Source organism: Enoplosus armatus, chromosome 4 (genome assembly GCF_043641665.1).
Source record: "Enoplosus armatus isolate fEnoArm2 chromosome 4, fEnoArm2.hap1, whole genome shotgun sequence".
Classification (NCBI taxonomy): Eukaryota; Metazoa; Chordata; class Actinopteri; order Centrarchiformes; family Enoplosidae; genus Enoplosus; species Enoplosus armatus.
This window is the reverse complement of record NC_092183.1, coordinates 27,700,248-27,727,754: the sequence shown is the minus strand read 5'-3', so window position 1 is coordinate 27,727,754 and position 27,507 is coordinate 27,700,248. Positions and strand designations below refer to the sequence as shown.

Below are 27,507 nucleotides of genomic sequence, written 5' to 3'. Positions count from 1 at the left end.
GCCCAATTGTCACAAAAACGTAGGAGTAAAGAACCAAAGCCGTACAAATCATTCACATGGCCAGTATCATCGAGCCCAGGGGCATAAAAAACTAATACGGCTTTCAATTCAATTTTATTGACTTTGTTCTGCACAACTTCCTGCTTTAAATGCAGATGTAGCCCAGAGGAATAAAGTTAGAAATTAAAAAAAATAGAAATTTTGCAATCCTCTTTTCATCTTGATGTTTTTTAAAAGATAATTTATTTGCGCCACTGAGACGAGGCGTGAGGAGCTGAAGACTAAAGCCACGGCAGACGTCTTGTCACGAGAGGAAGCCATCGTCTTTTTGGCATCCCACCTCTGTCGAGTGGAAATCTCATAGACTGTCAAGCGATCAAAGGAGACAAAAAGCAGGTGCTGCTCTTGGTTCAGTGATAAGATACTGATGCGCAGTGCTGGCTCCTGACAAAGCCGTCACGTTACACAACTTTCCTCAGTGTTTCCACCAGCCTTTCCCATATCTCCACTATAGCTGACAAGTAAACAACATCTCCTGAGCAGAGACAACCTTACGACCTTAAATGGGGAAGAAAATGCAGACTCTGAGAATACCAGTAATGGATTGCCTCCATTTTGTACCCTGCTTTAATTTGAATTGCTCTACATTTCTGGTGTCATTCATATGTATGAATGTATACTCATTTGTACGCTTTACATTGCTGCAAAAAAAAAAAAAAACCTGCCTTAATTACAGCGCAATCAGGATTAGGTGGAATCTCCTCATTTCATAATTCCCCATATGAAACATACAGCAAAATGATCTCATTCAAAGAGTGTTACCCCCCCCCCCCAAAGGCATCATTACATTACATTGATTCTTCTTACATGAAACCATGTTTAATTTGATTTGATGCAGCTGGCAAACCTCAGTTAAAACATAGTGCACTTCAGTGTGGGAAGGTCTCAGGGGCAGAGTTCAGGTTGTCTAATTCTGCACGTCATTACGCCAGTGAGCAATCTCACGGCCGACAGCTGGATTACGAGCCACCTTTGAGACCTGTACCCGGTGTTAACATGGCCTGTAGTTAGTGTGGATGCCTGGTGAACAGCAGGTCAGAGGTTTGATCCCTCAGCGGTCGGCGTGTTTGTCCCTGCTCGCCTCCAGAGGGCCCAGAATACGCTCATAGTTATGTTCCTGAGCACTCTCAAATCCCGACTCGCGACTCTCGTGTGCTATTAATCCCACAACAAAGACTGTGTGTTGTACTACCCCCCCCCCCCCCCCCCCGAAAGTGTCTCGTTGGCTTCAAGTACTGCAACCTGCGTCAGCTCATATCAGAGAGCCAGTTAACTGGTTTAATCCCATACATTTAACGCAGACTGGATACCTGTTATCATGTTCATGGCTGTTCTCACTATTTGTCAAACTCACTGGCACAACATTATGGGTGCTTTTAATGTCAACAAAAAGCTTAGTGAAAAGCAGCGTTTAATAAAGCGAACATGATTTCTGAAGCTGCCGTTGCTCAATGAGAGAAGGAGCGGACCGGTCTGTTAACTCGTTTATTCGTGGCAACAGGAACGCTTCGCCACAACAAATTCAACGTGCGCGTCAGCAGTTTGACTCAGAGGAGCGCTTAACCTGAGTATGGACCTGTAGCCAGGTTATCATCTGCATGTGAAAAAGTCAACTTCTTACCGGCAAGTCAGCATCTCAATCGACTGGAAACTGCACACTGTGAGCCTTCACATGAAGCACCTCAGGATGACAAGTATTGGTTATTTAAGAACTTCCTCTGCAGCACAGTGTGGTGCAAGTGCACATCCAGTGGCTGAAACTCAGAAAACATACTTTTTTTTTTTGTTTGTCTGAGTGTCTGAAATCCTTGTTGCTGTTTGCCTTCCTCTCCATCAAAATGTCAGCGCCCAAATGTGGATCCTCCACAAACTGACAGCAGGACAGGCTTTTACAGACGCTTGGGGATGATACATGGCCTCAAGCCCAGCCTTCAAATCCTACTGCTCCACACACACACACACACACACACACGCTCACACTCACAGATTGAAAGTCAAGAGTAACATTTTTCAAAGCTACTGTATATCAAGGCGACCAGCTTCCCTCTTAAGGCAAAGGGTCTCATAAGTAATTCACTGTGCAGTCGGTGTAGGTTACACAGCTGCACGACCTCCAACGGCCCAGAGAACCCGCACCATCTAAGTGCATCAACTCCTCGAACGTGGCTACTCTGCAACTTATGTATTCCTGTGGCGTGTGACAAATTGTGTCAGCACATTACTCTAGTGAAGCATTTTTCATGCATAATTCATCCTCGAGCCTACATTCCACATGGACATTTTCAAATCCCTTTGAAGTTAATTCCCTCTTCATGATAAACAGCCTCGCTCGCTTCGGCTGTGTTGCAGCTTATGACTGCCTGTGTCGTCCGTGTTGGAGGAAGTCACCTGTCCGAAACAATTTCACTGTACAGAACTGGAGTGCTGGAGAGATTTACATCTAATAATCCACCATGCCAAAAAAAAAAAAAAAAGAAAAGAAGAAAAAAAAAGCTTCCAGAGTACTTTGGCGTGTTCGTACTTTCACGGAAGAATTCAAGGATATTTTTGACAGTTTTACACTACACACACACACACACACACACACACACACACACACACTATTCCTGATAATGAATTACTGGGGGACATCTTGGAGGAGGTTGAAGCTTCTTTCTGCAGCACAAAAAGTGGCTTGAACTGCTCAATCCACAGGAGACAACCAACAATACTGAGTGCTACAAAACAATATTAAAATGTTACTGGAATTCATGCTACACAATATGATATGTGGAGCATGAATTCCAGTATTATATTGTATTAGATATATAACTCGTTTTGTTTTCCGATCAAACTAAACAAATGAGTTTTGTTAGTTAATTATACAATTACATGGATGACAAAGTGGGCGATCATCAGGGCTGGGCCACTGACAATTATTTTATCCTATTAACTGCAGCATGTAACAGTGGTGGTGTGTTCAATTGACTTTTTCATTATTCTAATTGTTTCATTTAAAAGTGAAACTGTATTTCGTGGTGAAGTTGTTCACTCATGTGCTCTTCTGTAACAACGTGATGCTGATTTTACGCTGCCATTTTGGGCGTATACGATGTATCTCTGGAGACTTCCTGGTTAAATAAAGGATTAAAAAAAGATACTGATGTGATGTGTCTGTATATACAGTAAACACAGTCATCTAACTTTCTAAATATAAAAACGGTACAGAGAGGCGTCTCTCTCTCTCTCTCTCTCTCTCTCTCTAACAGACAAAGTAATGGACCACTTTAAATTTTGACCCGATGAGGGACAATGTTTCACTCAGGAAGTCAGCGGATCACCAAAGCCACTAAGATTCATCGTCTGGGAACCATGAATGTCTGAACCAAATTTTGTGCCAATTCATCTAGTAGACTTTGAGATATTTCCCTGGATAAGTGAAACCTTTGACCTGCTGGTGGCGCTAGATGTGAAGTCAGGGGATCACTAAAGTCAGTAGGATTCATCCTCTGGGAATCAATCCAACAGTTATTGAGATATTTCAGTCCGGACACCAGTGATGGATTGAACGACCAACCGACACCCAAAGAGCCACAGCGCTAGCTTGGCACAGAATGAGAAGCTTTCTGACAGCATTGATCTTGCCCATGAGTTTATGGGGGACAAGTGGGGGACGCAGGGAGGTTGTGGTGACCATACATTTTATGTTTTAAGGTGGTCTTTGTCACAATGCTCAATGCTCAAACCCTGTGCATCTACATGTTATACATACACACTATATGACATATAACAGCCAGACATGATTTTCAGTATTACAAGACACAGAACAAAGTGAATATGTGATTATCCTCCGGTGAATGACAGGGAATTGAATGAACAAGGGATGGCATCTCATCCAGCGTCAGTATCAGCAGGCCCCAGGGAGAATATCAGCAGAAGAAAGAGGGAGAAAGAGGAGGAGAAAGCAGGTGAACTGGCACTCGCCCCACTTGGAGGTTGACAATTGCCTTCTCTGTAGCCAACTGGGTCCCTGAGTTATCTCCCTGTGCACCGGGGAATTAATCAGGGGCTCAATGATCTGGGAAATGAGGCTGAATAATAAAAAGCATTACAATCTCTCTCTGTGCTGTTGCTTCCTTTGTCCTTTGTCCTACCCAACCCGTGATGATTGCCACGCCTGGGAGCAGCTCTTCTCATCGATACCCGCCTACCTCGCACACATGAAGTGGTTTGTAAAAGTCCCTCCGCTGAGCAGCTAATGGGCGCAAGGTGTAAAAATGGCCCAGCCATCGCAGAGCTCCCGCTGTGCATTGTTGTAAATCACAGAGCCATTACACGGGAGATGAGTGCTGGGAAAATATGGGCACTGAAAATTCCTCCTGCCTCAGCCCCGGCTGTTTTCTGCTTCAGCACACAATGCACTGCACATGCTCAATATTTAGCCTTCCAGTGCTCTCAGAACCACAGGTGCTCCAAGTAATTTCCCACTGCCTCTTACTCATGACATCATTTCAAAAACACCATCTTTCCATGCTTCTATTATTCTCTTTCCATTTTCTATGTTGGATGAAGTTGGATGAAGAAGCCAAGTACTTGAAGTTGTCTGCATTAGGTGGTTTTAAAAAAATAACACTGCGCTCCCGTGTACCAACCCTGCCACACTGTGATGCTTTAAACCAAAGAATGCAGACGAAGCAGTGATGGATTTTACCCTCTCGTTTTGATTGGTTATTCCCTGTGGGGACCAAAAGTCCAGCATAGACTATTTGCTAATTTATAATTTCCCCCCGGGGATCAATAAAGTATTTTTGATTCTGATTCTGATTCTTATGCAAATTAGTCTGGAACCTCTCAGTTCATTTTCAGTTTCCAAGGGACGTTATCAACGGGCGCAGACCAAAATGCCTCTGGACGCTACAACCAATCAGAGCAACGAAAGGTACAACGTTTGAATCCTAATCAGGCCGGATGGAAACTTGTCTGAATGGGAGGGGGGGCCAGACGCATCTGCCAGAGCAAAAAAAACATGAGCTCACAGATATGTCTGGTTCCCAGGCTAGCAAAAGTCCAAAGCTGACAGAAGAATTTCATCCGCACAAATAGGTCTCAATTTGGGGATAAGGCTTCCCTTATCGTAACCAAAGTTCCATGTTGACCGTCAATTGTTTTCGTGATGTTGATTTATGTGTTTTTCTTTTCACAAGTCAGATAATTCAATTGGCAGCGCATCTCACAAACATGGCATGAGTCGGCACCATCGTCAGAGGACATGCCTGGCACAAACCTCACAGAGACAAAACCTAATGATGCACTGGGTTGTCCTCATCAATCCGTACGGCAGAAATGGATATACAGTATATTACATTGCAAATATTAGATTGAGATAGCAGGGGGTTGGTGTTAATCACTGACAACCAGAGTTCGACATTTTAACACATTCACCATCTAGATGATGTATACATTTTGATGGAAGCTGGACTTTCAGATGGGACACAGTATATTGGTGGAGGATGCCCCGATGGCCATTTTGTTTCCATGTCTAAATAAGCACCAGTCAACTTCCCAGCACCAGGCTTTGCATACTGTACAGATAACAAACGCTACCAGCTGTTTCTCACTTCCTTTTGAACAGATAGAGTAAATATGTTGTCTGAATTGCAACGAGAGGAACTGTCAAGGCTTATTAGAGAGTGTTCGTTCATGCTTTGAGGATGTGATCATTTGTATGCGCATGTTTTACTTGTTTGAAATGGGCTGAACGGAGGGGAAGAATCACGCCGGTGGGGATGGTGATTTGATTGCTCCCCAGGCTAGCCTCTCGCATCGACTGCCAAGCCTGAGAGAACACTAAAGGAAGACTGTGGATAGACCTGTCAATGACACCCAAAGGAATTCTCCGTTGCCGGGTTGCTGCAATGTTTGCCACCAATTATAGTTAGTGGGTGGGAAATCACTGAAAAACAACATGCAGTCTTTAGACTTATATAATTATGAAGTTGACTGTGTGAAACTACAATAACAGCACTGGTTGACACTAATATTTTGAAAATTGAGAGAGGTAAATGTTGTGCTAGCAGGGTGTTGTTTATCAATGACATTTCAATGCATTCAACAGCAGCCAGTTGACAAATTGCCTCGAGCTACAGCGTGACAGACAGAAGGGAGCGTCTTATTGTTTGACTGGAGCTATAAAAATAAAAGTGAACAACTTTGTTTAAAAAAAACTGCTCCATGCAAAGAATTACTGTTTATTTTTAGATGTGAAGCACCAACTTTAGCTGTTAGCTTTTGAGTAACGCTTTTTTTTGTGTGCCATAAGTCACAAGCCAGTTCCTAATACTAAGAATACTTCTATTCATGACAAAGACATGCAGCCACTGGTTGAAAACCAATCCGATGATGATAATTAAGGTTCATTTATCTTGAATTCATGGGTAGATGTGCTCAATGTGCCCGGGGAGTGAATAGGATTGTTTTTGAGGAGACTGTCTAGGACAAAAAGGGGGCAACATTAACTTCCTTATGGAAAAGTAAAGTGGCTTATAATTGGAATTTATGGGTTTATATACAATGGCTTGCAAAAGTATTCAGCCCCCTTGAACTTTTCCACATTTTGTCACGTTACGACCACAAATCTAAATATATTTTATTGGAATTTTATGTGAAAGACCAACACAAAGTGTCACACAATTGTGAAGTAGAAAGAAAATTATATATGATTTAAAAAAAAATTTACAAATAAAAAACTGAAAAGTACGGTGTGCAAAAGTATTCAGCCCCCTTTTCTCTGAGTGTAACCAATTGCCTTCAGAAGTTGCCTGATGATTGCTGAATGATCGAATGTTGACCTAATGACTAAATAGAGTCCACCTGTGTGTAATCTAATCTGAGTACAAATACAGCTGTTCTGTGACGGCCTCAGAGGTTTGTTAAGAGAATATTGGGGAGCAAACAGCATCATGATGTCCAAGGAACACACCAGACGGGTCAGGGATAAAGTTGTGGAGAAGTTTAAAGCAGGGTTAGGCTATAAAAAGATTTCCTAAGCTTTGAACATCTCACGGAGCGCTGTTCAATCCATCATCCGGAAATGGAAATTGTTTGGCACAACTGCAAACCTACCAAGACACGGCCGTCCACCTAAACTTACAGGCCGAACAAGGAGAGCACTGATCAGAGATGCAGCCAAGAGGCCCATGGTGACTCTCGACGAACTGCAGAGATCCACAGCTCAGGTGGGGGAATCTGTCCACAGGACAACTATTAGTCGTGCGCTGCACAAATCTGGCCTTTATGGAAGAGTGGCAAGAAGAAAGCCATTGTTAAAAGAAAACCATAAGAAGTCCCGTTTGCAGTTTGCCAGAAGCCATATGGGAGACACAGCAAACATGTGGAAGAAGGTGCTCTGGTCAGATGAGACCAAAATTGAACTTTTTGGCCTAAATGCAAAACGCTATGTGTGGCGGAAAACTAACACTGCACATCACTCTAAACACACCATCCCCACTGTCAAACATGGTGGTGGCAGCATCATGCTCTGGGGGTGCTTCTCTTCAGCAGGGACAGGGAAGATGGTCAGAGTTGATGGGAAGATGGATGGAGCCAAATACAGGGCAATCTTGGAAGAAAACCTGTTGGAGTCTGCAAAAGACTTGAGACTGGGGCGGAGGTTCACCTTCCAGCAGGACAACGACCCTAAACATAAAGCCAGGGCTACAATGGAATGGTTTAAAACAAAACATATTCATGTGTTAGAATGGCCCAGTCAAAGTCCAGACCTAAATCCAATCGAGAATCTGTGGCAAGATCTGAAAACTGCCGTTCACAAATGCTCTCCATCTAATCTGACTGAGCTTGAGCTGTTTTGCAAGGAAGAATGGGCAAAAATAGATAGATTAACTTGGAGAAAAGTACTAGGCAGTAAAGGTTCTCCTAATACAGCAAATCAATTATCAAAACCATCAATTATTGACTGTCTGTAAATCAACATATTCGTTTTTGCATCAAGGGCTATGTGTGTCCTTGTTTTAACTACAGAAACAAATTCCCCTTTTGAGAGTAAAGAATCAGCTATCCAGCAAAGCAGTGAGGACTGTCTTGAGAAGCAAGCAACAGATAAACTGCCAAGACATTGGGCACAGCGAATGAGCAAACGCAGAAGAACAATTGTGAGGTAATGTCATGCAGCTGAGCGGAGCTGGAGAATCCATATGCCTGTCTCTGTGCTGCCACAGGCCTGTTTCTAAAAGGGGCATGTGTGACGTGTAAGCACTGGGTGTTCAAGTGGACAGATGAGAGCATAGGCACTTGTCCTGTTTGCGGCCGTGGAGAAGGGACACAAGCACCGGGACAAACAGAATAAATCCTGCTGCTCCTGTCAGACAGTACAACCAGCTGGATTTAACCTGGCTGAACACAATACATATTACAGTGTGTTCTCCTGGCGTAGCAAAGGACGCAGCATGAGTCAGAGTACAGCACTCTTCACATAATCGTGTCATCTCCCCGGTCACACCACCATATTGTGCTAAAGAGATACAATGCAATGAAAATGAAACACAAAGCCTTCATTTTATGTATTTTTAACTCAGCTAGCACTGTGGCTCTTTGGTTGGCAATGTTGGCCGGCCCCCCTCTTTGGTCCGGACTGAAATATCTCAACAACTATTGGATGGATTGCCATGAAATCTGGTATACAAATCCATGATGCCCTGAGGACGGACCCTAATGACTTGTGACAAATGTCAGACTTTTGCTTTAGCACCGGCATGTCCAACATTTCACTTAATCAGTGGACTATCACAACATCTAGGAAATGGATTGGCACAACATTTTGTACAGACATCCATGGTCCCCAGTGGATTCATCCTGATGTCTTTGGTGATCCCTTGACTTTTCCTCTAGTGCCACCACCTGGTTGACATTTATGGCTTTGAGTGCAAATATCTCGACAGCTGTAAGTTGGATTGCACTGAAATTCAATACAAACATTTGTGTTCCCCTCAATGGTCCAATGTCCAATACTTTGGTTTATGAACAAATACCTTCACGCCTGATGCCATTCCCATCTGCCTCAGCTGCACTTTGAGTTTAGTGCTAATTCGCGAATGTTAGCCTGTCGACATGCTAAGCTGTAGATGCTAAGATGGCGAGCATGGTAAACATTATACCTGCTGATCATCTGCATGTTAGCATTGTCACTGTGAGCATGTCAGCAGGCTGACATTAGCATTCAGCTCAAACAGCACTGTGTCTACGGGTGCTTTTCACACCTGTAGTTCGGTTCATTTGGTCTGCACCAACACTGACTCTTTACAAACAAACCAACAACAGTTAACATGAAGTTATACAGACTGGCATGTTAATTGGACAGTCATGGCAATAGTCATATAACTTATAATGAGCATTACTATTAGACTGCAAATAGAGTGCATGTTATAAATAATGACAATAACAGGTAGAGACAGGATGAAAAAGAGGCGTCTTGTAAAGTATTATTACAGGGGGGGGATACTGAGGGATCGCTATGTCGCACACTTTTTAATGAACTTAATGAACTGTTAAAGTACATGGAGCAGGATGCAAGCACAACACGCTGCAGCCTGAACAGTTCACAACCATCAGATGGATTTAATAGTAGTTTAGCTTTTCCAATCCTGCTGACATCACATATCTGCTTTCACAATACCCTGTGGTTGGTCAAACAAACGGATTCATCTTCACTGTTGTGTATCTGACATTGACTTTTTAACAGCTATCAAGTGCCCAAAGGTCATAAAAGCAACTCAACGGTGAAAAAAAGCCCAATACATTTACATTTATTTACAGTCACATTGCTTTTCCACAACAGTAGCCTCAGATGAATGGATGTCAGACTTGGAAGGGTAAGAATACTAAATGATTATCTTCAGCTACTGACAACAACCAACATAGTTATACTGCGCAGGGTGTCAAACGATCTGCAACAGATTCACATGCTTCGGCAGCGAGGGCATATGTGGCTAATCAGTCTCTGCAGCCCATTAGCATGGCTGGATCTAAAGCCTATCTGCATGCACATGTGCGTCTGTGCTCATGCATGTAGGATGGATGCACACACACAAGTGGCGGCCCTTGATGGATGGCTATCCTGGGAAGAGGTGACGGCACAATAATTACACTGTCAGCTTGAGTTGACCTATCGAAAGCAGCGGCGTCCAAATACACCGCAAAATTGCTCATATTAATAATGAATTGGTCTTGTATTCAGTTTTGAACTGATACCTTAAACAATGAAAAAAAAAAGATATTTGACACTGATTAAAATTGAAGTGAAATCTTGAAATAGATTTTCATGAAACATGGAAACAATATGAGTGCTTAGGGAACAAGCCTCGCTTTAGTGTTGCATCAGCATTCTGGTAACAAGTGTCCACACAAAGTGGATGATTCTCGCGAGTTGATCTCCCTGATGCTGTGGAAATATCTCTCTTTAGACCCACAAAATATAATTAACATGAACTAATTTTATTGTGCAACAGATGACGTCGGCACATTGACAATCAGTTATTCAAACTGATAGCTGACACTCACTGCACTAATTTACAGTATGCATCCGATATATGACGCAGGAGAACCTGTGGCTCTACGAGTTAATCCATCTAGTCATAAGGTCATGCATGTTATTAGGAACACCATTAATAAAAAGGACACATTAACACGCCTTATGAAAAGACATGAATGGTGTCTTTGAATTTGCAAAGGGGCCGCGTTCAAGTCGAAAACTAAGAATCTGAAACTATCAGCAACAACTATCAGGTGATCAACGGTGCCCTGATCCACTGAAGAATACTGGGGCTTTCAGCAGCTATCTAGGGCACAGCGACTTTTATTTACACCTGTCGGCTTGTCCGTATGTATTGCATTATTATGTGCATGGCTGTTAGTTGCTGAGTCTAAAAACAAACTACCCGGCCTGCGACAATGCCAGTTTGATTCTGTGTAACACTGCTTCTCTCGTGGAATACGTGTGAACATTCAATCTTGAGTGTTCCTTCCTACCAATTAACACCCATAAGAGCGCAACGTACAGCGTTTACCTTTCCAAGCTGAACGTGTTAGTAAGATGACTGCAGACTAAGCCTGCTAACGCTGCAAAGATCAACACTTGAAAATAACGGGGTAGCTCCTCACATTGATTGGTAAGTGGCTGCCATTCAGTGTTTACTTTGTCTCAACTTAGGAAGGCCGAGGCCAATAGAGAGAGCTCCAGCGATTGACCTCATCCAGAGGTCAAATGGGGTCCTTCTCCTTCCCCCTTAGTTAACACTGACCAGTCACACCAGCCCGGCGTCTCTTGGCTTCTCGCTGCAATTCAGCACTGAGCCTCTCCTCTCCTCCTCGGCTAGGGACCGCACAAAGCCGCTCGGCTATTTTTGTCTTAGCAAGGCAGGCTTATGGTGACGCTCCGGCAGAGTCAAAGAAGACAGAAGCTACTTTGGGTTTCCTCCACCTCAGGTTTGGAAACTGAGGAGGCGAGAGCACGACAGAACACGAGCACGAGAGGAGGGGGAGAAAGAGAGGAGAGAAATATGCCATAAAGCCAAATCGCACCAGTAAATCTTGAGACAAAGTCCATTAGGTTGGAGTTTCCAGCTTTGAATGCCAGCAGCAAATCAGAGGGTTTAAGCATCAGCGTTGTTGTACTCATGTAGCTGGCTTGTTAGAGGAGTATCGATCACACTTCTCATTAGTACACCTGTCATGGACGGGTAATTTGTTCCCCTCCTGAGTCAAAATTGAATTTCCTCATTGCTTTCCTGCCCTTAGTTCATCTTAGCAAAGAGCGGCCATGAAGCCATGCAGCTTGTGGGCTGTGTTTCCTGTTTTGCAGTACATCAAAGTGACCCTCTTCATATCGATTTGATACACACACACACACACACACACACACACACACACATATCCCAACCTTAGCTGACCTGGTGAACAATGCAAATAGTAACCACTAATGGAAAAACATATCAATAACTGCAGATATCAGTTGACTGGCACTAAAAGACGTGTGGATAATTGCGATTGTTCTGACCAACACTGCAACTTCTTTTTTCATTTTTTCCCTATAAATTAAATATTTTGTACTGGTGGTCCACATAGTATAAAATACTTAAAATAAATATTCAAATAAAAGAATGCACTTGCTTTTAGATCATGTCCTATTGTTGTTTTCAAACCCATTTCTTTGCCCCTGCATTGATTAAAATGTTTGACCCAGGGTTGCAAATTTCATGAATTTTCCTTAACCGATAGTGGAACACGTTAACAATCAATAATCGATTATCATTATTAATTAATAAGATACAAAACGTGGCTAGTAATTGTGCGCTAGCCCGGCTCAATGTGGTTCAGTAGCACAATCCCGCACAGTCCACCACGTTTATCGGCATGGGTCCCAGTATTTACAATAATGCTCCCACGTTAGACTACGTTTTTTTTTTTCTTCATCTTCCTGCCTCAGCATTTACCCCTGACCCCTTCTTCATCAGCCAATAGTTTTTCTGAACTGCAAAGCACTCCCTCTTGTGACATAAAAGTTCATGTACGTGAGCTCCGGAGAAACGGTACACAAAACATACATCGTAGGTCGCAATACTTTTAATCGGTTAAATTAAACGCACTGAATCGATTAATGATTAATCATTAACATCCCTAGTTTGACTATTTGAGGTCACTGCAACAAGCTGGAAACACAACATTGAAATATTATCATTACATAAAGCCATGGTGGCGAATGTGTTGACAATATTCCTTAATTACACATCCAACAGACAAGAAGCAACAGCAGCATTCATTTGTGTTGAGTTGTGTGTCTGACAACCCAACAAACTCAGGTCCAATATTTACTCTCTTTTCAGCTCTGAAATATTTCTCCAGTGCATACATTTACTGCAGTACAAACACAGTCAAAGCGCATTAGACCAAAAGACCTGATAAATATGAAAATGACTCTCTTTCAAGCCTTGACTTTGTTTTAAAGCACATGATCGATCAGCCAGGGCATGTTTTCTAATTTCCACACATTCCTTTTAGGCTTAGATGAACTGTGAATGACTTTTGTGTAATTCTTTTTCCAGTCCTGCAGTGATAAAGGACAGACCCTCTCTGGACCTTTGTAAAGCAGACAAGCCTTTATTCTCTCCGTGTAAACTGGCATTAAGCAAATGACCTAAATAGACCCGAGGCACGGTTGTGGGCTACGTGGATGAAATCAGGCTGTTTGGGGTGGAGGTGGGGGCTGTGGGGGTCCCGTGTGAACTGAATACCCTCCGAAAGCTCTGCCCTGCTCAGGGTGGGGGGTGGGCGTGTGTGCGTGCTACAGTATGATGGGATCTGCATGGAAACCCAGTGGCTCCGACGAGGCGGTGCAGGCATCCGTGACTAAGCGCGGGGCTGTTAAACGGCATGTCACGTCTCCTGATGCCAGCATCCCTGTGGATGTGTGCAGCCAGAAACTGGCCAACAGGGGGAATTAATTCCAGGACATGCACCATGTAAGCCCCATCAATTCACACCTACAGCCCAGGGCCCGCGCAAAAGCCCACCCAGCATGCAGTCCTCTTGTTCCTACTGAAACTGCTTTAGGTCAAGTAATCGGTGCGAAGGAGACTCAAAGGAAACGTATGAATAATTAAGCATGGGAGTGCAGTTCGAGTTGAGGAGGAAAACAAAGTCAAGGCAAAACACATGACACGTTCCCCGTTTGAAGAACATCATTCATGTCAGTTGCTGGTAGCTGTTTTTCCATCTTCCTGTGTAGTGACCACAACCAACACCAGAGGTGAACTAGAATTCTCCAGCGGAAAGCACTCCCTACAGTGCCTGCACCATCATTACACAAACAGACAGAGCAGCTTAGCTTAGCATGACGGCTACGCAGTTTGATGGCGTTTTACTGCAGAGAAAACACAGGCGCTGTGGTGGATCTGTAACTGCACGTGTGAAGCCTTACATGATATATTGGTGCTGGAACTGTCGATGTTTGGTCATTCACGCAACATTTCAGCCATTTAATCTATTACTTTTACCTTTGCACGCGTTTCTGGTCGCTGGCTAGTTTTAACGCATTCTCATACAAATAACTTGATGTTTAAGAGACAGGTTGGCTTTTCAGGAAAGATGCTGATCTGCTGTCTTGCTGGGAGTTAGATGAGATACCAAAGGACTGTGTTCCTATATGAGCCAGTGAATTCAAGATAATGAGATGATGGCTATACAACCTTTTTTTAAATTTAATTAATTTAATTTTTATATATAAAAAAAAAAAAGTAAGTAGAAGTTCCCCAGATACCCTGGTGAGGGTTGGTCTCAAAGACAGAACCGGCCTATTGTAGCTAGTATTTTATTGGTTATTGTGATACTAATTATAAAGATCGGCACCACATCAAATGTAATCCTATTCATTTAGTACATGTTCCTCCTGAAAGCAAATATATGGATATTAACTCCGCTACGCCACAATCTTTCCACGCACCACCTGGTAACTGCAGACATACCGCCTGAGCTACGAGTACCCATGGTGGGGAGCCGCTGCTCTACACAATAAGGCATAGGTGTTTACTTAGCATGAACTGCTTCAACAACATTTAGAATGACACATCAGGCTGTTTTGAAATGAAAATATATATTTTTTTATGTGTGTTTTGTGATTTTAAAGATAAGGACTGAACAGAGGGTTCCCAGACTCACTGTAAAAGCCAGAGTTCACTTCAGTACCAGTCCCATTTGTTTGGGGAAAACTTGTAGATTTGCTTAACGGTGCATGAATTTTCAAAAGCTTCATCCTGGTATTCATTTAAAGTACCTGTTGTGACTAGCAGGGCATTGGCAGCCTTTTTAAATGAGCTTTTGTTTTATAGCTCCTTTCTAGACACACGTTCCAGCAGGCTGCCTCTTTGTTGGTACTATAGTGTAAGAGCTTGTTGATTCTCAGCTTGAGACTGAGCTCCTGCAGGCACCACAGCCACCAGTTAGCTACAGTGTTAAAGAAGGAAAAGGCTCAATTAGAGAATCACCCTTAAAATTGTAGACTGAAATGAACTAGGGAAGAAAAAAATAGCAAAATGCCCTCAGAAAAATGAGCCCATCTGATATTTCTGTCTCAGCGATTCAGCTCTCTACAATACTCTCATCATTTATGCATGCAATGAGTAATGCACTGTATCTGAGGTGCAGAGCGCTCCTTGAGAAGCAGAGGATATCAAGGGCGCAGATGAAAGCAAACAACATACTTTGTTTAAAAGATGAGGTGTAGCGTTTAATAGCTGAAAGTGGAAATTAGCAGCGTTGCTGCAGAGAACAGGAGCGTAATGCACTCACTTGTTTTGGTGCTTTGAGCCCTGCAGATGTGCATGGTACTGTGCCACCGAGTTCAGTGTGACGCTGCAGACTTCACAGGTATAGCTCCGTTTCAGACCTGGAATCAAACAGAGACACATATTAAATGAACAAATACGGGACGGGAATAAACCTCAAAAATGCGGTCTGTTGTGGCACAGCGGGGAATGTGAATAAATGGTGATACGATATGATTTTCACTCTCCTGCACACACTCCAGACAGAATCCATCAAACCGAGACAGCCCTCCTGCAATAAAAAACATTTCCTCGATGCAGATACATTTCAGCCTTACTGTAGGTGAGCATCCTTGTGTGTTTTCAAGACTGCCGTAGCTGATAGAGGCTGCTGTTGATGGAGTGGAAAAAATCAATTAGAACAAGGCAGACAATGAAATGTCACGCATTTCAAATCCCGGGGGAAATACATTTCACAGCTGAATCTGAAAGCTATACTTGAGACACTTATGCTTCAGATTTGTTCCAGATAGAGAAGTGTTCATGTACACACTTTGTAATGTACTTTTTCCAGTGGATGGTAAGTTAATATATTGTAATTTTAGTTGTACAGAATTTTGTCATATGTCTGAGGAACATGTTAATATTCCCTATGCCTTTGCTATGCGTTTTTTTTTTCATTTGCAGCACTTTTCTAAGATGTTGTATTTGTTTTGGGGTTTTGTATGTGTTTTTAAAATTTGCATCCTTTCTGAAGCTGCAGTACGTTTTTCACGTTTCCACAGTATATTCATACCGTCTGTGTCACGTTTCATGGCAATCCATCCAACAGCTCTGGAGACATTTCCCCAAACACCACAAAGGTGAAACTCATGGTGGCGCAAGAGGAAAAGTCACGGCATCACCAAAGTCATGAGGATTTATTTAGGTGGTGGGCCGACAGACATTGCCATCAATGCCGAAAAGCAAGAGGAAAATCACAAAATTCACAGTCGAGAGCAAAGAATCGTCAGCACAACTCAGGCTGTATGCAGTACCTGAGACCTTGAGGCTTCTGCTTCATTCACATCAACAAAATTTAATAAGTTGTATTATTTCTTACAAATTGTACATCAACAGTGTGTGATAATGGTTGTATTGAGTCAGTGCCATGTTGCTGCAAATTAGGAGCGCCCTGTGTAATCGCTGTCATGTCGCACTAATCTTATTGTGTTATGAAAAACGGCCGCCTTCATTGCCCTGCTCTCACAATTGAGTTACCTCCTTCATCGACATGCCTCAGAGCAAAAGGCCAAAAGAAAACAAATGTCACCCTGCACTCACTGAATCCCATTTCCATATCCTCTTCTATCAAATTTCCCCCATGAGTGACCGTTTACTCTGAATCGTCACACCACGGAACGAGCTGCTGAAACTTCCAAAGTTATTTTCTTCTGTCAGGGTTAGTGGCAGGTGAGGTTGGAAATGTGCCGTTTGCTAACAACTTACTTCTCAGATGTTGATATCAGCAACATTTTGATGGAGGGCAGTATTGCCCAGAGAGAGAGAGGCAAATCTCTCCCTTCCACTTTCCTCCTGATAAGCTGTACAATAACCACTCTGTCAGTCGGCCACCAGCAGGATTGAGATTTCAATTTTGCGCAGCCGTCCCCAGACGCAGTCATGAGCTGACATTAAAGTTCTGCAGCACGGCAGTGGGGGTTTGACAGCATGCTTCTCAAACAAGTTTTGAAAGGGTGAAAGATTATACAGCGGCCCTGGTATCCATCACTGCCAGCCACCTGCGGCTCCTCCCTCGCGGTGCTGCCCTGCATGAGCAATGGAGCACTGGCAGCCTTCGGGCCTCTTGTAGTGCTTCCCCTCGATCACCTTTACTTCCTACTTTCCGAGGCCTCGCCGGCGAGTCATTGGAGACTCGTTTGTTTCAGTTAACTTGTCCCTTAGCCGGGAGAAGAGAGGCAGCTCGGGAGAGGACATAGAGGAAGAAAAATGTGCTCTGCAGTCTCATTTATTTGGGTTAAGTTGGAAATGGTGTAAACCGCGGTAACAGGTTGTGGAGCTGATGCATGCAGAGAGAAATGCTATCTGAAGTCATACATCTTCATTTGATCTTAAAACAGAGGTAACTTCTGAAAGAAAGTAGCCAATGCGTAAACTACTGAAACAAAAAAAAAAAGATGCGAAAGGAATTTCGGCAAATGTTATGAGAATCTGCTCATCTCAGCTCCTCGTTAAAGACATAAAGACTTTTTTTCAGCGCAAACCTGTATCACAAAACATCCTGAGGTAGGAATCTGAAAAGGCAACGTGTGCGCCGAGAGTGAAGCTACCGAGAGGAGCAGTCAACACAAGGTGAGTAATGCTAGGGTTGGCGGCTAATGCTGCTTCTAACTGGCTTCCAACTCCTCCCGGTTCCCGAAGCCATATGCTGTTTTATCTACAGGGACGTGTGCGTTTTAGTCACACTTTCATTCTTAAAAAAGAATGAAATATTGTATGGGATCGGCTCAGAGTCGCAGTGAGTTACAAACGTATGTGTATTGTTTGTGTATATAATCATGGACTGTGTCACCACAGACAGGCCGACCCCTAAATGGAACAAACAGTCCCTTTCACTTTTGCTGCTTACAAGCACAGATGGGAAGTTAATAAACCCCACTCCAACCTCCTAGAAAGCTCAGAGAACATGGTAACAGCTAGCTAGTCTATATCTGGCACATTGGCTTGTACACTGACTCACCAATGAGCCACAGATTGGGGGGGCTGAGTTGAGTTATTTCATTTGCTCAGTAGTAAATCTCTAGTTGTCTCTCGGCTAATTGAGACCTATTACCTGAGCCGCTGGGAGGGAACATGGTGGCAGTATGACGGATCAGCAGTGTAGTCCTCTGTGTGGACAGTTTATGAGCGGGGGAAAAAGGTGGTGCAGGTCCAGGGTTCATGCGAAATTAACCAGCAGCCATCTGCCCCACTCAGACGGCGCGAGTCTAGCTCAGTCCCTCTCTTGATTGTAAGCAGGGTGCCCGGGCTGAAAGAGCATATGCCGAATCTGAATCCGAACGAAACAAATCGTTTGGTAAGTTGCAACTATTATACATATTATAATGGAGTGCTTTGTGAAATGGACTTTCAGAATGAAATCATCCTTCAAAGGTGCTTTAAACCCCTTGAAGCCATAAAAAAAGTGTGCCCTCCGAATCACAGATAAGATTGGTCTCCGGAATTGGACGCAGTTAGCAAATGGGCGGTAAGTAGAGATGCAATATCTTGGAGGGAACAGGCATTAGTTGGAGACAAATGGCTGGCCTTCTGCTGATCCAATCTAGTGTTTAAATTGGACCAGTTAGTGCATACAGTGACAGACTTTGCCCTTTGTTTCCTCCTGAAGAGGACCATGATCAGCTTGTTGTAATTTGCCAGTCTCTGAGCCTGCTATTAAGGCTTTCATAGATCTATTTTAGGGGTCAGGGGGAGTGGCAAATATAACACGCAGCCAAGAGCAACTGCAGGAGGAAGAGCTGGGAAAAGGGAGGAAGTGAGAAAGAGGGAGACAACGTGCTAAATGACATCTGTCAGAAACGCATCTCCGATTAGCGGCTGTGATGGAGACGGGAAAAACACAATTTGTCTTGAAGGGGTGTTTGACAGGCCAGACTACGATTTAAATTCAATGTTTTGGAGCGAGAACTGACAAATCAGCACTCTGTTTTTCTTTTTGGCAGCTACACAAGGAATCAAAAGAAACCGAGTGACCAATATCATGAGAAAGAGGGAGCTGACTGCCGGCGTGTTGGGATTATTTTTTTCTTTCATGGCATCAAGAGGCCGGGTCAGGTCAGTCAGCCAGGTGGAGACAGGTCTCCCCTGTGATACTGGGCCAAATTTACATCACAAACATGATCAAACTAACTTCTTTTTGTGCTTTTTTTCCATTTTCGAATGGAACTATATGCCTGTAGCTAGAGGCACAGCCACTATTGGACACAACCTGTTGGTGGTGGGAACTCTAGAATTGAGCTGGGTTTAGGTCTAGGTGGAAATCCACAATGGTCATTTGGCCATATGGAGAATGATGCTAGTGGGCATCAGAGCTGTAAAATGCCAACATTTCAATAAGAATCAACAAAACCACACGAACTACTCACAAAACAGTTCACTTGTTTGAAAATGGCCGATGTGAATGTAGAGAAACTAAGGTAGTTTGTTCAATAGAAACCTGATGCTTTGCCTTATATCATCAAACTCGCAACGTTATTGGCTACAATGTCTGTCAGTCATCCCTACTGAACGACAGTAAAGATCATAAACAACCAAGCTTTTATATTTTTCTCAAGGAAAACACATTCATGGGACAGCTTTGGAGCGTTTTGTTCATTTGACTCTCATCATGGGATTCATAGCAGTCACTGTTGCAGCTGTGATATTGGGATCTTTATACGGTGCGAGACACTTTGTTTTGCTGATGTTGGCCCTCACACCACCTTGGCAAACTGCATGGCTCCGTGGCGCAGATTGTGCAGAACATATTTGTGCTTTACTGAGCAGAACCGAATTAATAAAAGGAGCTAATTGATATATTATTGCCTAAATTAAACATTAACTATGATTTTTTTTTTCACACCATAGCGGCTCATTTTCACACAACCCCCACAATCCTCCTCTCGTACTGTTCTGAGAAAGAAAAATACGTCAGCGCCCAGAATACACGTGGCACTTCTTTAGGCAGCTCGCGCTCTCTCAGCAGAGAATGAATCACGCTAAGCTCCACAAACTTCTCTTGTACCTCCTCGTTAGTGCTGTGTGATAATATTCAACATCAGGAATGATCAGCTCTGTCTGCCTCCCTGCTCTGTGTTTGACCTGCTCCCCTTCCCCCTGTGTTTGCTTTCTCAGAACAATCAGATTTATTTATCAAAACCAAGGCAGGTGTCTGCGCAGCTAGGTGGTGCGGACAGCGGGCGATGTGCGTGGAGGGTGTTGTAAATGTTTCCAAGCAGACTTCACAGCAGCTTCACTTCACAGCCAATGTGATTGGTGGGAGATGACATCGCCTGAGAGATCAGAAGGGTAGTTCTTGCCAACAAATGGCAGAAGTGTTACAAAAGTATATGCAGTATATATGTATATGTGTTGCATATGCAGGTGCAATGATGGCTATGTGGTCTTTGGTTTGCTATCCTAATCAGATTTAGCATAGCATTAATGACCTGTGCAGTATGAGTGAAACGTGTTTGTTGCATACTTTCTTCAATAAGATTGCTCCCAACATGAATATATCCTGCCTCTCTCCATGTGACGAGTTCTCTCATCTCCAGGGTCTGTACAAAAGTGGGGGCGCGCCAGGCGCAGAGCAGACGTGAGGCATGATGGACTGTTCTTCTGACAGTCACGGCAAAGGGTGGGAGTGAAAACACCAGCTGTGGCGCAGCATGGAGTTTAAGTGAGTTTATGTTTCCCTTCCTGTTTTCACACATTGTCAGCTATGCTCAACAGAATAAAAAAATTAAAAAAAATTAAGTCATCCAAAGCGAAAGGCTGAGTTTTTACATCGACATCACGACTCAAATCTCACAAGCTGTGGTTTTCATTCAGGCCTATGACACAGACAACGCCGTGGTAAAACAAGCTGTAGCAAGTGAACGTTAAAGCTGGCAACTGTTGATTTCACCAACTATAATGACAATTGTGGAAAATGTACTCAGTCGTAGTTAGTGCGGAACGTTTGTCTCCCCCTTCTGGCGTGCGACTACAGGTTTTTCCGTAGCTCAGAGCCATGTAGATAATCGCAGTTCTGTCTCTCTGTATTTACCGTGGATGTGTTAGATTTATGCATTCTAACTTCCTGACAATAACTTCCTGGAACCATCTGAAGTCTATGTGATGATCAAGCATTTTGAACTTCCTTCATGCGACTCCCCCGTTCAGCTCTGGCAAACCAATCTTTGCTGGTTGACGTAAAACGGATCACTACTGGTGCACCAGCGCAGGACTGACACCAGATTTAAAAACTCCATATACTGCAGAGTACAGCGAGATTTACCTGGCGTTGATAGGGCTCCAGCTTTAATTAATGTTAATAGAAGTGAAGTGAGAGGAGCTATTTCGGACGTAATGTCCCATTTATTCTTCCACACCATCCTCCATATTTCTAGTTCCATGTGCTCTGACCACTGTGCAGGCAGCAGAACGCATTAGTGCTTCAGAGTCGTTTTAATATCCATCTCCGTTTTCTTGGAAGTACCGCAAACATTTAACCATCACTCAAATCAGTCGTCATCATATGGAAATGGGAGTCGCAGGTGAATGAGGCAGTAAAAACACAGAGGAGCTAAACGGTCCCTCACGTCACAAACAGGTAGCATCTGTCAGTGCCGCTGTGCTTCCTCGTTGCACTGTGTAGAACACACAGAGTCAAGCTCCGTCAAATAAACTGACTTGAGGCTGGAACACAGACGGCAACAAGGATTGGATCTTGAAAAGGCCGAGTCGTTCTGTCAAATCTTCTCAGTGTCATTCTGCAGCGGTAAGTGCTCTTCTTCCCCGCCGTCTCGGTTTCGATCACGCGTTGCTGCACTTGTCAGAACAGTAAAGACATCAAAAAAGTCCCACGGAACATTTTCCTTCAGATCTTAATAAAGGCATGCTGTAACTAACACAGCCCAGAAAGCGGTATTTAGAATGGCCGATCCCAATGGGGATACATGGTCACCACTTGAGTTTGTTTGTGCTACACTCTTGTCTACTTTGCATTATTAAATATATAATATGACAAGCGGATCTTACGTCTGCTGGTGTTGGAAGTCACATTACGGCCCAAGTAAGAATGATAAATAAAACACAGGAAATGACAGCATATAGGCACATTTCATGATTCAGTGAGCACCGCTGGAGAGCTAAAATTGCTCTAATGAGATCAAACTTGAGCGTGTATAATGTCAACACTTGTGCAAAGCTAATGCTGAGCTCCAGACTAACAATAAAGACACCAAACACCAAACCCTGACCCTTGATGTAAAAAGCAGTTGGCTGCCACTCTGGCCCATTCACTGAGCTGCCCGCTGTCTGGTTGTCTGTCACCGTCAGGTATCAGGGTAAACCTGGGATGGTTTTTCACCCCACCCCCTTCATTGAAGCAGGACAGATGCAGAGGCTGCAGCTCCTGTTTCATTTAGCTGCTGCATGGAGACAGAATGCAGGAAGACGGAAGAGTCTATGTCTGACGTTTCAGCCTCTTGTTCAACTTCCATTACACTCCTGTGCCATAAAGAGAATGAAGTAGCAGTCATCCCTTTGTAGTTTGAGATAACTGCAGTCATATATGGCACCACGTGACCTCATTACCCAGGCCTGTGCCAGAGCAAGACTCGGGTATAAAATGACATTTCATCCCAAATCCATCTTTTTCGCCCATCGACCTCACGGGAGATGGATGTTTGATAGATCGGGGGCTTCAGTAAAAACCCAATCTCAGACCCAATCTGTAATTCATTCAATCACATAAATGTGAAGCACTTATTGTGATTGAGGGTTAGAGAGGTGCAGTGGTTTTCGGAAAGTTTACAGTATTCCCGTCTATCTGCCGATGGCTGGTAAAGTGAGAAAAGTTCAGCCGGCCATAAAACTGCATAAGATACCACGTCATTAAAAACAATGTAGTTACTTTTCAGAACATTTCAGACACTCTTGTAAGGAGACTTTTATTGAAAACTGTTAATTGATATTATATCATCTCTCTCGCCCACCCCGCCCATCAGACGAGCACGGACACGCAACACAAGCGGTTGCTTTTTACACAGCTACACAGTTACCTTCAATTGCCGTGCCAACTTCTCCTGCTGTATTTTCCCCCATTGTATCAGACTTTCTCCTTCTGAACGGCCACGCACGCACATCCGCACTCAACATTATGCATTTTTAATGCCAATCGGATTTGGATCATTTGGATGACACCGCGCTTTAAAATGTAATGATTCTTTGCACCGATGTAAGAAATAGGGATGCACCAATTGGACCTGTTGGATCGGTAACGGCTCAGACACTGACTTTATTAAGCGCATCGGGTATCAACCATGAAATGTCCAGTTCACATTACGTACAGTTCCATGTTATTACAGAATACAGGTCTTCATTCAGCCACTGACTGAGTTTTTAGTGCCACACATGCAAATAAATCCAAAGAGTTCCATACAGTGATGTACACAGGATGGAAATATGGGGGAAAGAGAGCACTGATATGGGATCAGTAGTCTGTATCTGCACAGCTGAAGTATCAGAATTGGTATCAGGAGAGAAAAAAGTTGCATCCCTATTAAGAAACACAGCTGAACTAAAAGAAAATAATGAGTGAAAAATATCCATGAAGCAAGTGAACAAGGGCTTTTAGCTGTTTCTGAGGGAAAATTGCATCTATTTTTCTTCATTTCAGGAAAAATTAACAAAAGCATCTTTGAGGAAAAGACACCATCAACTCTGTCAATTCCACGACTGCAGGAAAAGTGCTTACAATCCGTCCACATTAGTGTCTTAATGGACTGTCTACAGCAAATTCATTTTCCATCCCATTTACAATTCTGCAAACATTACAGGCCTCACTGTCACAGACTATTCACTAAACTTTGAACTGAATGAGGGAATCAGACTCTGGATCTAATTGAGTGTTGGACACTTTGCAAAGTTATTTGCAGTAAAATGTGAAAGTTGGACCATTCAGGCGAGCAGTTACATTCATTTGACAGTATGCAGCAAAGTCAGGCTCTCTTTCTGTATACACAGAAGATATAAAACTCCTTTTAAAGAACAAAGGTTAGGTTCTTTTCAGCATGTGGTGGCCGGAGCAAAGAGCTGGGGGGGGTGGCAGGTCCATTTGAGCCCTGAAGGGTCTTCCTCTTCTCTACATATCAAACCCAGGAACAGTGGAGTGCTAATGGCCTACTAATGTCTTTTAGTCTCTTCCTCAATCTCTACCCCCCCCCCCCCCCCCATGTTTCTGCCATCAACTTCCCATAGCTGCACAGTGCTGTGTACACAATAACAAGCTAACGGCACCTCCTCCTTTATGGGAGCTGTTGAATATTTCATCACATCTTCAGAGTCAGACTGCACATTTTCTCAGCTCAGTTGAGAAGTGCACGAGGAGCGGCGCCTGAGGTCAGGGAGAGGGAATGGCGAGCGGGCCGAGACGAGAGGCGAAATCAGCAGAAAAGGAGACGCAGAGAGAGATGAAAAGAGGAAATGTAGAAAAGCGCTCCCAGTAGAAGCTGTGAAGGATGCGCTCCCCGGCAGCGTCTCCCGCCTCCCCTCCCTGTCCCGGCTGACTGGCCGCCTGCTACGCCTGCTGCCGTCCCATTCTCCTCTCCACAGGCTCACAGTGCTGGTTTTTGCCTGATAGGATGATTTGCCACTTCATTACTAATTGATAATCGCCGGAGAGAAATACTCATTACCCCAAGTGCTGAATAGCGAGGCTAGCACGCTGACATTCTCAGCCTCTCCGTAATGACTATGTTGATGTTGGCGAATCCGTCTCCTCCTGACACGGTGCAGAAGAGACGGAGCCACAGACAGGGACGGCTTTAAGTTAGAGTGGAGAGGTGGAGAGGAGCCTTTGGTGCAGAGACATAATCCGTCTGTGCTCATGACTTTATAATAAAATCACACGCTGCATTGACAATACTTCGACAATACATGTACTACGTTTGAACGGCACTGTGTTATTATAGGAAGGGGATATTCTCTGTTTCACTCGGGTGGAATAGAAAAACAATGGGAAGAGGAACTGAACACCGAGCTTCCTCGTGATCCTGTGATGTCCGGAAGATTTTATTAGACTCCATCAAATTTAATTTCATCTACGACACTTGGTCCTGCAATTTCAATTCAAAAAGGGGCGTTTCAAAGGCCCTAAAACTATTTTCTCAATCAGCTTCAAGAGACAAGGTCTGACATAGTTATAAGGAGCCCTTTTTTAATTCCACTTCAGAATGGTGTGTGTTCAGATGAATGTTTTACTGCAAACATGCTGTATTTCATGTGTGTTCAGAGCTCAGTATGCGTGTATCTCCGAATGATATGTATATACTGGATGTATGTATGTAGGTATGCATATCTGCGATTTCAACACAAGTGGGTTGGAGAATGTTGGTCAATTGTTTTGTTTATTATGAATGCAAAACAAAAAGAAAAACTGTACCGTATTGACGTGTTATGCTGAGGAATGATGTTCCACAACCATGGGCCATATGCACTGTACCTTAAACAGACATCATGTACTCAAAACCTCAATAGCCAACAAAACAAGGCTGATCTGACTGCAACAACTCAAATTGCCCTCAACCAGCCACAGTGCACCTATAGGCATAAAGAGCCAATCAGGCCTGTAGTTAGGGGTCCGTGTCCAATCAGCTGTGAGAACTTGTCTCTCCCATTCGGTGCAGTCACGCGCCAATGCCCTTTACAGCACCTCTGGGCTCCCTCTGCTCTCCTGGCAGCCGGCCCTCCACCGGCTGGAATAATATTGTGCAATTGTTATTGACATATTGTGACTGGGAGAGAGACGAGCAAGAACGTTCTCTCCTCCTCCTCTGTAAAATTAACAGCTTGTGACACGCTGGTGGACTCCGGAAGGAGTCGAGCTGACATCTCCGGCCAAGAGGGCTGCCTTTCAGTTCAGGGTTCCCAAGTGATCAGAATTCTGTCCAAACGTGACGCTACTCTCCAACACTGATCAATATTTACACACGTCGCATTATTGGCTACCACTTAAACAACCTTTACATAGAATTCCACCTGTTCTCAGACAGCGACCACATGTACAATGTACAAGACGTCTTTCATCGTGAAGAATCCCTCCGCCCAACAGAGGGTTTTGGTGTCTTTCAGCTCACAGTTTTGCTTTTACAGCCCCTGACTTAACCGTGTCGAATGATGTTGTGTTTGTGTGTAATGGATTGTACTGTTCAAAGTGTGTTCTCTACCGTGTGATTATCTATTTTGTTTTCTTGTGTTAAAACTAGGGGTGGGGGGGGGGAATTGGTACAGCATTGTTGAAAATAACTGTAACAGTACACTACTCAGCATATTGCAAAATGTTTAAAATCACAAGATCATCGCATCGTGATAACATCGTATCGTAGGGGCCTCTGGTGATTCCCACCCCATAGTTCAAACATAATCATCCAATTATACTGTGTATAATTTAGCTTTGGTAATAATGTAATATAAACTGTCCCAAACAAATAATACTGAGATTGTCTTTATTATAACAAATGCATATGAAATACTCAGAGGTCAGGGTCAGTCAAGGGACAGCACCCATAGAGCCAGTAGGGTGTCAGGGTCTTGCTTAAGGACACCTCAACTTGCCTCAGCGTCACAAGGGGGCTTGAACCATGAAGATCACTCTATCAACGGAGTGATCCCCCCCCCCCCCCATCCATTGAAGTGCATTATACAGCAGATGAGAGGCCCTGGGGTCAATAGGACTCTGTATCATTACTTAACACCCTGTTCCCTCAGTCACTTGACGTAAGTCTGAGTCTGACACAGTGGCCACCGGCAACAGGACACAACAGAGACAGCTGTCCTGGACGCAGTGGTAGGTACAACAAGTCTTTCAACAGTCAGAATATAAATAGTGTTTCAAGCAGCCCTCCGTACCTTTCATCTCTCCCATGTCCAGGGTCTTGCCCAGCTGCTCCAGCAGGTCTGCTCTGGCAGCGTTCTTCTTGTGCTTTTTGCCATCGTAATGTTGCTGCGCCATGCCAGGGTTGTTGAACCAGGCGTTGCATAGCTGGCAGTAGCGGTCCGAGTCGCGGCGCTGTCGCGGGGAGGTCATGGGAGACGTTTCTGGGGAGCTCTTTACAGGACTGGGGGACGCCTCTGGAGGAATAAGAACAACAAAACACAAAAATATGTTGTTGGTTGTTTTTTTTTATGGCAAATACATTTAAACATGTGTCAGGTCCCAAGCAGTGCCTCAAGTATGCCTATAAAAAGCACTTGCGTTGACTTAGATGATCTTATAACTGCAATCCCTCCATTCTGAAACTCCATGGCCTTGTCTTATTTTCTATTTAAAGAACATGTAACACATCAAATGTGTCCTGGGTTTGACCGCTTCTGCTTGACCCGATCTGGCCCT

The 27,507-nt window shown here is 43.8% G+C and overlaps 1 protein-coding gene across 1 annotated transcript in view; it reads right to left on the bottom strand.

Moving 5' to 3' along the window:
* Nucleotides 1-15,389: 15,389 nt before the first annotated feature.
* The window catches only part of zmat4a (zinc finger, matrin-type 4a), a 74,177-nt gene continuing 62,059 nt past the window's right edge, over nucleotides 15,390-27,507 (bottom strand). Inside the window, exons 4-5 of the mRNA XM_070903915.1 lie at nucleotides 27,024-27,245; nucleotides 15,390-15,490 (exon numbers count right to left, since the gene is read on the bottom strand). Of these exons, the coding sequence (XP_070760016.1) occupies nucleotides 15,390-15,490; nucleotides 27,024-27,245 (323 nt within the window). The remainder of the gene's footprint in view (nucleotides 15,491-27,023; nucleotides 27,246-27,507) is intronic.